Source organism: Pseudoliparis swirei, chromosome 7, assembly GCF_029220125.1.
Source record: "Pseudoliparis swirei isolate HS2019 ecotype Mariana Trench chromosome 7, NWPU_hadal_v1, whole genome shotgun sequence".
Taxonomy (NCBI): domain Eukaryota; kingdom Metazoa; phylum Chordata; class Actinopteri; order Perciformes; family Liparidae; genus Pseudoliparis; species Pseudoliparis swirei.
Window position 1 is genome coordinate 30,403,525 of NC_079394.1, and position 16,494 is coordinate 30,420,018.

Below are 16,494 nucleotides of genomic sequence, written 5' to 3' on the forward strand. Positions count from 1 at the left end.
GCCTTTTGAGCATTTTATTTTGAAGGACAATCTAGTTGGGTTCTCCGTAGTTCCGGTTAACTTGATGCACCGCAATCAGTGACAGTCCAGTGCTAGTATCGCTGCTTGTGATTGGTGGAGGGGCTTGGCTTTTGACCAATCACTGAGTGTTTCCTTGCACAGCCCGTAACATTACATTCAGCGGACCAACAGTGTGCTCAAGGTGAGAAGAGTTGTGTACAAATGTATGAACTTACGGGCAATTAAACATATTTAGACGGTAACGACTATTTTAGTAACTTGAATTGTTAGTTAACTTGAAGCAGACGATAATACAGCGTTATAAGGCTCGTGAATTCTCGCCAGGAAGCTAACGCGAGCTACCGTAACAAACAACCCAGCTAACCTACACATGTTCCGCATGTTTAATTACCTTTTTACGATAATATTTTAACAGCGTTATAATCTCGGTCATGTTAACATGGTTCATGCGGTCATGGAAAACCTGGAAAAGTTATGGAATATTTATTTTTGTTATTTCCAGTCCTGGAAAAATCCTTGAAAAAAATAAACCCTGTTCATTGGTCATGAGGATGAACCTGTTCATTGGTCATGAGGATGAACCTGTTCATTGGTCATGAGGATGAACCTGTTCATTGTTCATGAGGATGAACCTGTTCATTGGTCGTGAGGATGAACCCTGTTCATTGGTCATGTGGATGAACCTGTTCATTGGTCATGAGGATGAACCTGTTCATTGGTCATGAGGATGAACCTGTTCATTGGTCATGAGGATGAACCTGTTCATGATGAACCTGTTCATTGGTCATGTGGATGAACCTGTTCATTGGTCATGTGGATGAACCTGTTCATTGGTCATGAGGATGAACCTGTTCATTGGTCATGAGGATGAACCTGTTCATTGGTCGTGTGGATGAACCTGTTCATTGGTCGTGAGGATGAACCTGTTCATTGGTCGTGAGGATGAACCTGTTCATTGGTCGTGAGGATGAACCTGTTCATTGGTCATGAGGATGAACCTGTTCATTGGTCATGTGGATGAACCTGTTCATTGGTCATGAGGATGAACCTGTTCATTGGTCATGAGGATGAACCTGTTCATTGGTCATGAGGATGAACCTGTTCATTGGTCATGTGGATGAACCTGTTCATTGGTCATGAGGATGAACCTGTTCATTGGTCATGTGGATGAACCTGTTCATTGGTCATGAGGATGAACCTGTTCATTGGTCATGAGGATGAACCTGTTCATTGGTCATGAGGATGAACCTGTTCATTGGTCATGAGGATGAACCTGTTCATTGGTCATGTGGATGAACCTGTTCATTGTTCATGAGGATGAACCTGTTCATTGGTCGTGAGGATGAACCTGTTCATTGGTCATGAGGATGAACCTGTTCATTGGTCATGAGGATGAACCTGTTCATTGGTCATGAGGATGAACCTGTTCATTGGTCATGAGGATGAACCTGTTCATTGTTCATGAGGATGAACCTGTTCATTGGTCATGTGGATGAACCTGTTCATTGGTCATGAGGATGAACCTGTTCATTGGTCATGAGGATGAACCTGTTCATTGGTCATGAGGATGAACCTGTTCATTGGTCATGAGGATGAACCTGTTCATTGGTCATGAGGATGAACCTGTTCATTGGTCATGAGGATGAACCTGTTCATTGGTCATGTGGATGAACCTGTTCATTGGTCATGAGGATGAACCTGTTCATTGGTCATGTGATGAACCTGTTCATTGGTCATGGTGATGAACCTGTTCATTGGTCATGAGGATGAACCTGTTCATTGGTCATGTGGATGAACCTGTTCATTGGTCATGAGGATGAACCTGTTCATTGGTCATGAGGATGAACCTGTTCATTGGTCATGTGGATGAACCTGTTCATTGGTCATGAGGATGAACCTGTTCATTGGTCGTGAGGATGAACCTGTTCATTGGTCATGAGGATGAACCTGTTCATTGGTCATGAGGATGAACCTGTTCATTGGTCATGGATGAACCTGTTCATTGGTCGTGAGGATGAACCTGTTCATTGGTCATGAGGATGAACCTGTTCATTGGTCGTGAGGATGAACCTGTTCATTGGTCATGAGGATGAACCTGTTCATTGGTCATGTGGATGAACCTGTTCATTGGTCATGAGGATGAACCTGTTCATTGGTCATGAGGATGAACCTGTTCATTGGTCATGTGGATGAACCTGTTCATTGGTCATGAGGATGAACCTGTTCATTGGTCATGAGGATGAACCTGTTCATTGGTCGGTGGATGAACCTGTTCATTGGTCATGAGGATGAACCTGTTCATTGGTCATGTGGATGAACCTGTTCATTGGTCATGAGGATGAACCTGTTCATTGGTCATGTGGATGAACCTGTTCATTGGTCGTGTGGATGAACCTGTTCATTGGTCGTGTGGATGAACCTGTTCATTGGTCGTGAGGATGAACCTGTTCATTGGTCGTGAGGATGAACCTGTTCATTGGTCATGTGGATGAACCTGTTCATTGGTCATGAGGATGAACCTGTTGATTGGTCATGTGGATGAACCTGTTCATTGGTCATGAGGATGAACCCTGTTCATTGGTCATGGGGATGAACCTGTTCATTGGTCATGTGGATGAACCTGTTCATTGGACATGAGGATGAACCTGTTCATTGGTCATGTGGATGAACCTGTTCATTGGTCGTGTGGATGAACCTGTTCATTGGTCATGAGGATGAACCTGTTCATTGGTCATGTGGATGAACCTGTTCACTGGTCATGTGGATGAACCTGTTCATTGGTCGTGAGGATGAACCTGTTCATTGGTCATGTGATGAACCTGTTCATTGGTCATGAGGATGAACCTGTTCATTGGTCATGAGGATGAACCTGTTCATTGGACATGAGGATGAACCTGTTCATTGGACATGAGGATGAACCTGTTCATTGGTCATGAGGATGAACCCTGTATGTATGCCGTCTGTACCTGAATTGGGATGTAAACCAATGATGTCGTCTCCACAGGTGTTCTGTCCTGACAGGATGGGGGTGCTGTCCACGCTGCTGAGGGGTCTGGTGCGAGGCGCAGACCGGATGGCTGAGTTCACCAGCAAGAAGGGCGCCCGGACCCACAACAAGGGCCGGGGCTCCAGGCCCACCGGGCTGAGGCTCTCCAGCAGGAAGTTCATCAGCATCCGGAGCATGATCCCGGAGTTCGTGGTGCCCGACCTGGAGGGATTCAAGCTGAAAGCCTACGTCTCGTACCGCTGCCCCCGGGGAACCGAGCCGCCGCTCACGGCCCGGAGCGTGTTCGCCGACGTGGTCGCCCCTCAGATCAAGAAAGACTTTCAGGAGGGCGTCTTCAACAAAGAACAGCTGGAGAAATATGGGTTTGAGAGCCAACAGGAGGGGAAGCTCTTCAAGCTGTACCCCAAGAACTATGTGCGCTAAAGTGTGTGTGTGTGTGTTCAGGGGAACATCTGTTCCTACATGTGATGACTTGATCCGGCTAAATAAATCACATGGGTCTATAATCTATGCTGTCGTTGTAAAGGTTATAAAGTATATGTAACCGCGGTAACCGTATATTCAGGGATACAGTTTTGCATATTTTTTAGTATCGATACTTTATTAAAATAGCACGATCAGATCTCACTGTTCAAAAAACTGGTATAAAGGGAACCATACAGATGTTTTATTTATTACCATTATAAATAAATAGAGCCGTATCGTGATACTTATGGCAGATATGGTATCGAAGTTCTAAATTTGGCATCGTGACAAAGCCTCATCCTGAGGCTATTGATAGTTATTCTCCTAAACAGAGGATTTAATAGCGTATATTTCACTCTGCTCTCATGACCAGGAAGTGTAACCAGCAGCTCAGTGGCTCATTTCTCTGTTATCCTGTGAGAATGTTTCCAATCATAGAGACGAGGTTCATGACTAAAACATGTCCATGCTTCACTGAATCCAGGAGCCCGACGGGTCCAAATGAAGAGAAGCTCCTCTGGAGGACCACGTGGTCCATAATGAAGGTGTGTGGTGTTGATCCTACAGGACGCACTGCACCGGCAGCCATTTGTTTAAATACAAGCTTTCACACATCAAGTCATTATGAAAATATAAGGTGTGAGGACTAGTTGGGCTAACTCACTGCAGCCGGAGTCCAGTCCCAGCGCCACACGTGCAGCATGTGGTCATAGAAGGAGCAGCTGGCCAGCAGAGAGGAGAGCGATTGGGCATCCCCGTCAGGTTTCAGGGCGGGGCCTGCATCGGGGGTCCCGGAGGGCGCCGCACCGCCTGCAGCGGCCTCCACGGACGGGTCACAGCTGGCGGTGGGAGACTCGTCCTGAATCCTCAGGTGACCTCCGCCCTCTGCGAGGCGCTCCTCCGGCTCCTCCGGGGTCAGCCGGGACCAGTCGGCTCCGTAGGCCAGCGAGTCGTGGAGGCTGTAGGAGGCGGCGACGGGACACGCCCCTCCAGCGCCCTCTGGGCCACCGGAACACATCGATGTGAGACATTCACTAAAGGCTCGAGCCGGGCTCTTATTCACGAACAAAGAGGACTAAAGTCCCGCTCACCGAGCGCCCGCCGGCAGTGCAGCACGTGGAAGTCGTTGTGCATGCAGGCGGCCAGCAGCAGGTGCCGATTGGTCGGATGCCACTTGAGCCTCCACACGCCGCCGCCCACCGGCGTCTCGCTGAGAGGCTGACGCATGCTCCTGCCGTCCCACAGCAGCACCTGCTCATCATAGCTGCACACGCAGAACACGGAGACTGAGTCACGTGACTCAGGTCACATGACTGAGGTCACATGACTGAAGGCAGAGGAAGTAAAAGGTCGTTCACTGGGACATTTACCTGCCTGTAGCCAGGATGTGCTCCCGGTGGGGGCTGCTGACTATGCTGCACACACCCATCGAGTGTCTTCAAGAGAACAGAGCAGAACCGGTCAGAACCAGTCAGAACCGGTTGGTGTGCTTCGCCTAAATGGACCAAAACCTGCAGACTCACCGTTTACTGGTGAACGTTGGTGAAGAAGGACCAACACGCAGATCCCAGCCTTTGAGTTTACAATCATCACCACCTGTTGACACACACACACACACAGATACACACAGAGAGAGAGAGACACACACACACACACACACAGAGATACACACAGAGAGAGAGACACACACACACACACACAGAGATACAGAGAGAGAGAGACACACACACACAGAGATACACACACAGAGAGAGAGAGACACACACACACACAGAGATACACACAGAGAGAGAGACACACACACACACAGAGAGAGACACACACAGAGAGAGAGAGAGACACACACACACAGAGAGAGACACACACACACACACACTGAATAAACATGTCTGTAGTTGTTAGCACACATCCCTAACAGCCTGTGGCTCCACACACAACCATCTGTCCATCAGGCCAACGGCCCCCAAGAAGGACCATGGAGCCGATGGACAACATGTCCGCTCTGCTGTGTTGATGTTTGATGTGACGGGTTAACGAGGTGAAGAGTTACCGGAGTAAACGAGCTGCGTGTCCCAGTAGGAGAAGGCCGAGATCCAGGCCTCGAAGTCGTGAGCCTTCCACTGGACCACAGCCACCAGAGAGCCCTCAGCCAATGAGAGAAGGCTGAGCCCCCCCGCAGAGTCACTGCACACCACCCGCACATCACTGCTGCTCACACACACACACACACACATACATATGAACAGGTTCATCCTCATGCATTATAAGGACACACAGCGGTACCTGTCCATCCGTCCAGTGGACCAGTCCAATGACAGAGCCAGACGCTCTGCTCCCACCTCCAGGCAGCTCAGAGCCTGCAGCCTGCGGCCGCCTCCCTCCTGAACACACGGGGAGAGGTTATAACACATGAAGAGGTTATAACACACAAAGAGGTTATAACACACGAAGAGGTTATAACACACAGGAAGAGGTTATAACACATGAAGAGGTTATAACACATGAAGAGGTTATAACACATGAAGAGGTTATAACACACGAAGAGGTTATAACACATGAAGAGGTTATAACACATGAAGAGGTTATAACACATGAAGAGGTTATAACACACAGGAAGAGGTTATAACACACGAAGAGGTTATAACACACATGAAGAGGTTATAACACATGAAGAGGTTATAACACACAGGAAGAGGTTATAACACACGAAGAGGTTATAACACACGAAGAGGTTATAACACACAAAGAGGTTATAACACACGAAGAGGTTATAGCACACGAAGAGGTTATAGCACATGAAGAGGTTATAACACATGAAGAGGTTATAACACATGATGAGGTTATAACACACAGGAAGAGGTTATAACACATGAAGAGGTTATAAGAGGTTATAACACATGAAGAGGTTATAACAGCTCTGACCTCTCACCTGACTGTCCCACAGCGTGTACAGCTGCAGCTCTCCGGTGGCAGCGGCCATCCCCAGCACGGCGCGCCCCGACAGCGCCACGTGGCACCTGGCAACACAGGAAGAGTCAAGCCGAGCGGCCGCGTCAGGAAGCCACGCCGGAGCCACGCCGGGGCCACGCCGGAGCCACGCCGGGGCCACGCCGGAGCCACGCCGGAGCCACGCCGGAGTCACGCCGGGGCCACGCCGGATTGCTCACCATTTCAGGTCCAAGATGGCCGCCGTGTGGAGGCGCTGCAGCTCGCTGAGAGGAGCGCTGCTGGATTCCTCCCGGAACTCAAACAGGTACAAGCGACCTGTCCGGGTCGGGGGGGCGTCCTCCTCCCCCACCTTCAGGAAGTGGGTAAAAGTGACATCATCACCATCAGACCGTGGCCCCAGTATGGACACGTTTCTGCTGCATACAAGTCACACAAAATAAGAACTGTGTGTGTGTGTTACTATGTGTGTGTGTTACTATGTGTGTGTGTGTGTTACTATGTGTGTGTGTGTTACTATGTGTGTGTGTTACTGTGTGTGTGTGTTACTATGTGTGTGTGTTACTATGTGTGTGTGTGTTACTATGTGTGTGTGTGACTGTGTGTGTGTGTGATTAATCATATTATAATGACCGTGGCTTTACAAAGCAATAAATATGCTGTGTGAACTCCAATAACCACAGGGTGCACCTGGAGACCACAGGGTGCACCTATGGACCACATGGTGCACCTAGGGACCACAGGGTGCACCTGGAGACCACAGGGTGCACCTGGAGACCACAGGGTGCACCTAGGGACCACAGGGTGCACCTAGGGACCACAGGGTGCACCTAGGGACCACAGGGTGCACCTGGAGACCACAGGGTGCACCTAGGGACCACAGGGTGCACCTAGGGACCACAGGGTGCACCTGGAGACCACAGGGTGCACCTAGAGACCACAGGGTGCACGTAGGGACCACAGGGTGCACCTGGAGACCACAGGGTGCACCTAGGGACCACAGGGTGCACCTGGAGACCACAGGGTGCACCTGGAGACCACAGGGTGCACCTAGGGACCACAGGGTGCACCTGGAGACCACAGGGTGCACCTAGAGACCACAGGGTGCACCTAGGGACCACAGGGTGCACCTGGAGACCACAGGGTGCACCTAGGGACCACAGGGTGCACCTGGAGACCACAGGGTGCACCTGGAGACCACAGGGTGCACCTAGAGACCACAGGGTGCACATGGAGACCACAGGGTGCACCTGGAGACCACAGGGTGCACCTATGGACCACATGGTGCACCTAGGGACCACAGGGTGCACCTGGAGACCACAGGGTGCACCTAGGGACCACAGGGTGCACGTAGGGACCACAGGATGCACCTGGAGACCACAGGGTGCACCTAGGGACCACAGGGTGCACCTGGACCACAGGGTGCACCTGGAGACCACAGGGTGCACCTAGGGACCACAGGGTGCACCTGGAGACCACAGGGTGCACCTAGGGACCACAGGATGCACCTGGAGACCACAGGGTGCACCTAGGGACCACAGGGTGCACCTATGGACCACATGGTCAGGCACAGAGTGTGAATGTCCCGAGCACCATCTTTACCCATCATTCATTGCTGTGTCTCCGGAGTGATTTTTTTTCTCCCAGCTGCTCCTGAACGCATCATCTCACTCTTCCGGTAAGCTCTGGTTGCCAGCTCAACAGCGAGCATGACTTCTTCTTCTCTCCCTCCCGCTCCCTCTTGCTCAGTGTGTCTCATGTATAGTTATCCCCCTGCCTCCCTTAATGATAACGATACATGCAACAAGTGTAGTTTATTTGCAGGTTGGAGGCAGGTCTAAGTGGGTTAGATGCACGGCTCCGCGCTATCGAAGCTCAGACAGCTATGCTAGTTAGCCCGCCCTCTCCCGTAGTCGGCGCGGAGCTACAGTCAGCTGATAGCTGTTCCCCGGCGGTAACCGTGCAGCCGGGTGGTTGGGTAACTGTTCGCAGGAGTAGTAAGTCTACACAGAAGCCCGCTGTGCACCAACCACTTCACGTTTCAAACCAGTTTTCCCTGCTCAGCGACACACTGAGGAACACACCCTGGTTATCGGGAGCTCTATAGTCAGTAACGTGAAAACAGCGAAGCCGCGGACCAGAGTCGTGTGCCTCCCGGGGGCCAGAGCGGGCGACGTGGAGTCTTGTTTGAAGCTGCTGGCTAAGGACAAGCGGAGATACAGTCAGATTGTAATACACGCCGGTGGTAATGACGCCCGAGCCCGTCGGTCGGAAGTCACTAAAATTAATGTGGAATCGGTGTGTGCTTATGCCAAGACGTTGTCGGACACCGTAATTTTCTCTGGCCCTCTCCCAAATTTGCAGACAGACGAATTGTATAGCCGAATGTCGTCTTTCAACCGCTGGCTGTCGAGGTGGTGCCCAGCGAATAATGTGGGCTACGTAGACAACTGGAAGACTTTCTGGGGAAAGCCTGATCTGATGAGGAGAGACGGCATTCATCCCACGTTGGACGGAGCGTCTCATTTCTGCGAATATGACCAAGTTGATCACCGGACTTAATCCATGACAACCCAGGGTTCAGATCAGGAACCGGGAGCAGAGTTGTAGTTTAACACCCTTCTCTGCTCTTCCATTCGAGCAGTTACCCACCCTTGACTTTAGAGTAGAGACTGTGTCTGTCCCACGGCCACTTCAATTAAATAAATCAAAAGTAAGCAGAAGAGGAGTCGAACACAATAACCTTATACAAGTTAACACCATTATTTCAGCAGTGCAACAAAATAGGTCTATTAAATGTGGTCTCCTAAATATTCGATCTCTGTCATCTAAAGCTGTGTTACTAAATGATTTAATATCAGATAATCACATTGATTTATGTTGTCTCACTGAAACCTGGCTGAGCCATGAAGAATATGTCTGCCTGAATGAATCGACTCCTCCAAGTCATATTAATACTCACATTCCTCGAGGCACCGGTCGAGGAGGTGGAGTAGCAGCCATCTTTGAATCGAGCCTATTAATTAATCCTCAACCAAAATTACACTACACCTCATTTGAAAGCTTTGTTCTTAGTCTTTCACATCCAACCTGGAAAACACTACAGCCAATTCGATTTGTGATTCTGTACCGGCCACCAGGTCCATATTCAGAGTTTATATCTGAATTCTCAGAATTTATATCAAGTTTGGTTCTTAAAACCGATAAAGTTATTATTGTTGGAGATTTTAATATCCATGTGGATGTTGATAATGATTGCCTTAGTGCTGCATTCATCTCCTTGTTGGACTCGATTGGCTTCTGTCAGAGAGTACAGAAACCACTCACAGCTTTGGCCACACGCTTGATCTTGTTCTTACTTATGGCGTTGACATTGAGCATTTGAACGTCTTCCCACAGAATCCTCTTCTGTCAGACCACAACCTCATACCTTTTGAATTTATACTACCGGAGTGTACTCCGTTAGTCAAAAGTTTCTACACCAGATGTCTAACTGACAGTGCTGTAGCTAAATTTAAAGAAGCGATTCCTTCTGCATTTGATTCGATACCACGTCTCAATATAACAGAGGACTCCTGGTCTAACTTTAGTCCGTCCCAGATTGATCATCTTGTTGACAGTGCCACAGGCTCTCTGAGAATGACACTGGACTCGATAGCCCCTCTGAAGAAGAAGACAGTGAGGAAGAGGAGGTTTGCTCCCTGGTATAACCCTCAGACCCGCAAACTGAAGCAACGTCACGAAGCTTGAACGCATATGGCGTTCAACTAATCTCAAGAATCCCGCTTAGTTTGGCGAGATAGTCTTAAAACATATAAGAAGGCCCTCCGTAATGCCAGAGCAGCCTATTACTCATCAGTAATAGAGAAAAATAAGAACAACCCCAGGTTTCTCTTCAGCACTGTAGCCAGGCTGACAGAGTGTCACAGCTCTGTGGAGCCGAGCATTCCTATAGACCTCAGTGGTAATGACTTTATGAACTTCTTTAATGAAAAGATTTTAACTATTAGGGACAAGATTAATATTCTCTTGCCCATAACCAGTGCCAATCTGTCCTCAAGTGGAATGGCCTTGGAAACCGCTGTATGCCCTGGTGTATATTTGGAGGGCTTTTCTCCCATCAACCGTGACCAATTATCTTCAACGGTTTCTACTTCGAACACGGCTACCTGTCTCTTGGACCCCATCCCGACGAGGCTGCTTAAAGACGTTCTGCCTTTAATTGGCGGCTCTCTATTAGATATTATCAATGTGTCTCTGCTAACAGGCCACGTACCACACTCCTTCAAAGTGGCTGTTATTAAACCTCTCCTGAAGAAGCCCACTCTGGATCCAGAGGTGTTGGCTAACTACAGACCGATCTCTAACCTCCCTTCCTCTCCAAGATCCTTGAGAAAGTGGTCGCAAATCAGTTGTGCGACTTTCTACATCATAATAGTTTATTTGAGAAATTTCAATCAGGATTTAGAAAACACCACAGCACCGAGACAGCACTGGTGAAAATTACAAATGACCTCTTAATGGCAGCAGATAAAGGACTCCTCTCTGTCCTGGTCTTGTTAGACCTTAGTGCTGCATTCGACACCATTGACCATGACATCCTGTTACAGAGACTGGAGCAGTCGATTGGCATTTCAGGCACGGCACTAATTTGGTTTAAATCCTATTTATCAGATCGATCTCAGTTTGTATTTGTAAACGATGACGCCGATAACCACCAACGTTAATCACGGAGTTCCACAAGGTTCTGTGCTTGGACCAATTTTATTTACCTTATACATGCTTCCTTTGGGCAATATTATCAGGAAACACTCCATAAACTTTCATTGTTATGCAGATGATACTCAACTATATTTATCGATAAAACCAGAGGAGAGCAACCAACTCGGTAAAATTCAAGCATGTCTTAAAGACATAAAAACATGGATGACCTGCAACTTCTTGATGTTAAACTCAGACAAAACCAAGTAATTTTAATCGCCCTGAGCACCTCAGAGATCAATTATCTGGTGATGTGGATTCTGTAGACGGCATTGCCCTGGCATCCAACACCACTGTAAAGAATCTTGGCGTTATCTTTGATCGGGACTTGTCCTTTAACTCCCACGTAAAGCAAATCTCAAGGACTGCATTCTTTCATCTACGTAATATTTCAAAAATCAGGCACATCTAGTCTCAAAAAGATGCAGAAAAATTGGTTCACGTTCGTTACTTCGAGACTGGATTACTGCAACTCCTTATTATCAGGCTGCTCTAATAAATCTCTTAGGTCCCTCCAGTTGATCCAGAATGCTGCTGCTCGTGTTCTCACTAAAACTAAGAAAAGAGATCACATCACTCCTGCACTAGCTGCTCTGCACTGGCTCCCAGTAAAATCAAGAATCACTTTTAAAATTCTTCTCTTAACGTACAAAGCCTTGATTGGTGATGCACCATCATATCTTAAGGAGCTTGTAGTACCATATTGCCCCACTAGAGAGCTACGCTCACTAAATGCGGACTACTGGTAGTTCCTAGAGTCTGAAAAAGTAGAATGGGAGCCAGAGCCTTTAGTTATCAAGCTCCTCTTTATGGAACCAGCTTCCAATTTCAGTCCGGGAGGCAGACACAGTCACCTCGCTTAAGAGTAGACTTAAGACCTTCCTCTTGACAGAGTTTATAGTTAGGGCTGAATCAGGTTTGCCCTGGTCCAGCCCCTTGATATGCTGCTATAGGCTTATAGCTGCGGGGACGTTTTAGGATACACTGAGCACCTATCTCCTCTTTTTTCTCCTTAAGGATGAATTTTCATCTCTCAATCACACGATACTAACTCTGCTTTCTCCGAGTCCTTGACTTCACGTCTCATGGGGTCATCGGACCCTATGAGACGGCATAGATCCTATCTGCCTGATGGATCATCGAGGTCTGGTCGTGGAATTCCTGCTCCTGACTACGCCACTGTCCTGTTGAGACTCCGCCCACTGTAGAGACTCGGCGCACTCCTCCTCCCCACCGCCATCTGCCTGATGGATCGTGGAGGTCTCCATCGTGGAATATGCCTACTATGAACTATTCATACACTCTGTCACATTCATTGAATGTATTTAAACTCTAAATCTGTCCTTCTGGTCACATGACATCTATTGTTCTGTCCATCCTGGAGAGGATCCTCCTCTGTTGCTCTCCTGCAGGTTTCTTCCTTTTTCCCCTGAAGGGTTATTTGGGAGTTTCCTTCCTGGTCCGACAGGTTTTGGCACCTGGAGACAGGGTGTCACTGGGGACCACAGGGATGCACCTGGAGACCACAGGGTGCACCTGAGACCACAGGGTGCACCTGGGACCACAGGGTGCACCTGGAGACCACAGGTGCACCTAGGGACCACAGGGTGCACCTGGAGACCACAGGGTGCACCTGGAGACCACAGGGTGCACCTGAGACCACAGGGTGCACCTGAGACCACAGGTGCACCTGGGACCACAGGGTGCACCTAGAGACCACAGGGTGCACCTGGAGACCACAGGGTGCACCTGGAGACCACAGGATGCACCTGGAGACCACAGGGTGCACCTAGGGACCACAGGGTGCACCTAGAGACCACAGGGTGCACCTAGGGACCACAGGGTGCACCTAGAGACCACAGGGTGCACGTAGGGACCACAGGGTGCACCTGGAGACCACAGGATGCACCTGGAGACCACAGGATGCACCTGGAGACCACAGGGTGCACCTGGAGACCACAGGATGCACCTGGAGACCACAGGGTGCACCTGGAGACCACAGGGTGCACCTGGAGACCACAGGATGCACCTAGAGACCACAGGGTGCACCTGGAGACCACAGGGTGCACGTAGGGACCACAGGGTGCACCTAGAGACCACAGGGTGCACCTAGAGACCACAGGGTGCACCTAGAGACCACAGGGTGCACCTGGAGACCACAGGGTGCACCTAGAGACCACAGGGTGCACCTGGAGACCACAGGGTGCACCTGGAGACCACAGGGTGCACCTAGGGACCACAGGGTGCACCTGGAGACCACAGGGTGCACCTAGGGACCACAGGGTGCACCTAGGGACCACAGGGTGCACCTGGAGACCACAGGGTGCACCTAGGGACCACAGGGTGCACCTGGAGACCACAGGGTGCACCTGGAGACCACAGGGTGCACCTAGGGACCACAGGGTGCACCTGGAGACAGGGTGCACCTGGACCACAGGGTGCACCTGGAGACCACAGGGTGCACCTGGAGACCACAGGGTGCACCTGGGACCACAGGGTGCACCTGGAGACCACAGGGTGCACCTGAGACCACAGGATGCACCTGGAGACCACAGGGTGCACCTGGAGACCACAGGGTGCACCTGGAGACCACAGGGTGCACCTGGAGACCACAGGGTGCACCTGGAGACCACAGGGTGCACCTGGAGACCACAGGGTGCACCTGGAGACCACAGGGTGCACCTAGGGACCACAGGGTGCACCTGGAGACCACAGGGTGCACCTAGGGACCACAGGGTGCACCTGGAGACCACAGGGTGCACCTAGGGACCACAGGGTGCACCTGGAGACCACAGGGTGCACCTGGAGACCACAGGGTGCACCTAGGGACCACAGGGTGCACCTGGAGACCACAGGGTGCACCTGGAGACCACAGGGTGCACCTGGAGACCACAGGGTGCACCTGGAGACCACAGGGTGCACCTAGAGACCACAGGGTGCACCTGGAGACCACAGGGTGCACCTGGAGACCACAGGGTGCACCTATGGACCACAGGGTGCACCTGGAGACCACAGGGTGCACCTGGACCACAGGGTGCACCTAGGGACCACAGGGTGCACCTGGAGACCACAGGGTGCACCTGGAGACCACAGGGTGCACCTGGAGACCACAGGGTGCACCTAGGGACCACAGGGTGCACCTAGGGACCACAGGGTGCACCTAGGGACCACAGGGTGCACCTGGAGACCACAGGGTGCACCTGGAGACCACAGGGTGCACCTGGAGACCACAGGGTGCACCTGGAGACCACAGGGTGCACCTAGGGACCACAGGGTGCACCTGGAGACCACAGGGTGCACCTGGAGACCACAGGGTGCACCTGGAGACCACAGGGTGCACCTAGAGACCACAGGGTGCACCTGGAGACCACAGGGTGCACCTGGAGACCACAGGGTGCACCTGGAGACCACAGGGTGCACCTGGAGACCACAGGGTGCACCTAGGGACCACAGGGTGCACCTGGAGACCACAGGGTGCACCTGGAGACCACAGGGTGCACCTAGGGACCACAGGGTGCACCTGGAGACCACAGGGTGCACCTGGAGACCACAGGGTGCACCTAGGGACCACAGGGTGCACCTGGAGACCACAGGGTGCACCTGGAGACCACAGGGTGCACCTGGAGACCACAGGGTGCACCTGGAGACCACAGGGTGCACGTAGGGACCACAGGGTGCACCTGGAGACCACAGGGTGCACGTAGGGACCACAGGGTGCACCTGGAGACCACAGGATGCACCTGGAGACCACAGGGTGCACCTAGGGACCACAGGGTGCACCTAGGGACCACAGGGTGCACCTAGGGACCACAGGGTGCACCTAGGGACCACAGGGTGCACCTAGACCACAGGGTGCACCTGGAGACCACAGGGTGCACCTAGGGACCACAGGGTGCACCTAGGGACCACAGGGTGCACCTGGAGACCACAGGGTGCACCTAGGGACCACAGGGTGCACCTAGGGACCACAGGGTGCACCTAGGGACCACAGGGTGCACGTAGGGACCACAGGGTGCACCTGGAGACCACAGGGTGCACCTGGAGACCACAGGGTGCACCTAGGGACCACAGGGTGCACCTGGGCAGTCTCACCCCCTCATGGAGCTGGTACGTCCCGCAGGCCAGGACGTCGTGGCTCGGCGCCACGGGGCACCACTCCACCGCGTCCGCGCTCAGCTCCGTGTCGACCACCGCCACGTTGCGGGTCTTCGACTTCCACGCCATGGCCGCCTTGGCGTGACGTCACAGTACCAGATGCAGCAGCTGCGAGGCACAAAGACATGAGTGTAGGAAGCAGTTAGCGCGCGAGGCTGTAGCTAAGCAACGTCATCTCTAGTTAGCTTCCAAGAGGCTAACGAAGTAGCTCATCCCAGCTCCGACCCGCTAGACAGGAGACGCTACACCCGGTGTTACGGTTAAAGAGGCGACCGTGTTAACTGGAGACCGTTCAGCCGAACGCGTCCGTTATTGTCAAAGTTACGACGGCTGTTACAGAGAACACGTATAGCTGTCCTCGTGAATGCCTGCTTGGTTTAATTTAGTAATACAGTGTCAAACCTTCTCATGTACATTGTTACGTGTCAGTGTTGTGTGTTCTCCCCTCCCCCCTTGTGTTCTCTTCGATATATACTATAACTATAACTATATATACTATACTCTATACCCCACTACACCCGGTGGAGACGCTACTACACCCGGTGAACTGATATGTCTAAATCTCTTTTTAACACGGAATATCCACAGAACATCTTGTTATCAACACAACTCACGTGTGAGGAACCGACTCCAGGAGAGTTTTGCGTCGTTACGTCATCACTGCGCAAAATGTTGCATTCAAGGACCACTGGAAAACAATATCATTAAACGGAGTATCGAGTACCCGTTGGTACGACGTCAGAGATAGCTTACTTCATTATTCTAGTTGCAGGTATCACAACAAAAGTACTACATGGATTCATATTAAAGCCCATTTAGCTATCAAACTATGTTACCGAATAAAAAAATAAAAACTGCAATCCACTGCAAAAAAAAGAGTGCGAAAGCAAATCGGATGACACAAGTCTAAATACACAAAAGGCAGGTGGATTTAAAAAGGAAGAAGACAGACGCCTACCTTTGAATCCTCTTGTTACTGTGTTGTTGGCTTTATATAAATATAAAATGGGCTGCAAATAGTTTAGTTTGTAATAATTACATAGCTAAACAGCGACATCTGCTGGCCAAAGTTGGGTACTGCGTTAATAAACACAATAGAAAATACGAGACCTTCGTGAAAGAGTGAAGCTGAAGCTTGT

The 16,494-nt window shown here is 50.8% G+C and overlaps 2 protein-coding genes across 3 annotated transcripts; one reads left to right on the top strand and one right to left on the bottom strand.

Annotated features, from left to right (window-relative positions):
- Window positions 1–102: 102 nt before the first annotated feature.
- mrpl41 (mitochondrial ribosomal protein L41) lies at window positions 103–3,536 on the top strand. The gene is made up of 2 exons (XM_056420001.1): window positions 103–202; window positions 3,026–3,536. The coding sequence occupies exon 2, from the start codon at window positions 3,044–3,046 to the stop codon at window positions 3,449–3,451; it is 408 nt and encodes a 135-aa protein (XP_056275976.1). The 5' UTR covers window positions 103–202; window positions 3,026–3,043; the 3' UTR covers window positions 3,452–3,536.
- A 72-nt stretch (window positions 3,537–3,608) lies between these two features.
- Window positions 3,609–16,052, bottom strand: dph7 (diphthamide biosynthesis 7). 2 transcript variants are annotated; one of them, XM_056419998.1, is made up of 11 exons: window positions 15,970–16,052; window positions 15,293–15,463; window positions 6,661–6,791; window positions 6,423–6,510; window positions 5,777–5,874; window positions 5,544–5,701; window positions 5,017–5,089; window positions 4,864–4,929; window positions 4,585–4,757; window positions 4,158–4,492; window positions 3,609–4,066 (listed from the first exon to the last, which is right to left on the bottom strand). In XM_056419998.1, exons 2-11 carry the CDS (start codon window positions 15,422–15,424, stop codon window positions 4,055–4,057), a joined length of 1,266 nt encoding a protein of 421 aa, XP_056275973.1. In that variant the 5' UTR covers window positions 15,425–15,463; window positions 15,970–16,052; the 3' UTR covers window positions 3,609–4,054. The 2 variants fall into 2 exon arrangements, with proteins under 2 accessions (XP_056275973.1, XP_056275972.1); XM_056419997.1 differs by lacking the exon at window positions 15,970–16,052 and having other exon boundaries at window positions 15,293–15,660.
- Between the last annotated feature and the right edge of the window lie 442 nt (window positions 16,053–16,494).

Coding starts and splice junctions, on each gene's coding strand:
- mrpl41 (XM_056420001.1), top strand. CDS start 3,044: ATGGGGGTGCTGTCCACGCTGCTGAGGGGTCTGGTGCGAGGCGCAGAC.
- dph7 (XM_056419998.1), bottom strand. CDS start 15,424: ATGGCGTGGAAGTCGAAGACCCGCAACGTGGCGGTGGTCGACACGGAG. Junction 6,792..15,292: donor CGTACCAGCTCCATGAGGGG/GTGAGACTGCCC, acceptor CACTTCCTGAAG/GTGGGGGAGGAGGACGCCCC. Junction 5,090..5,543: donor CACGCAGCTCGTTTACTCCG/GTAACTCTTCAC, acceptor GTGTGTCAACAG/GTGGTGATGATTGTAAACTC.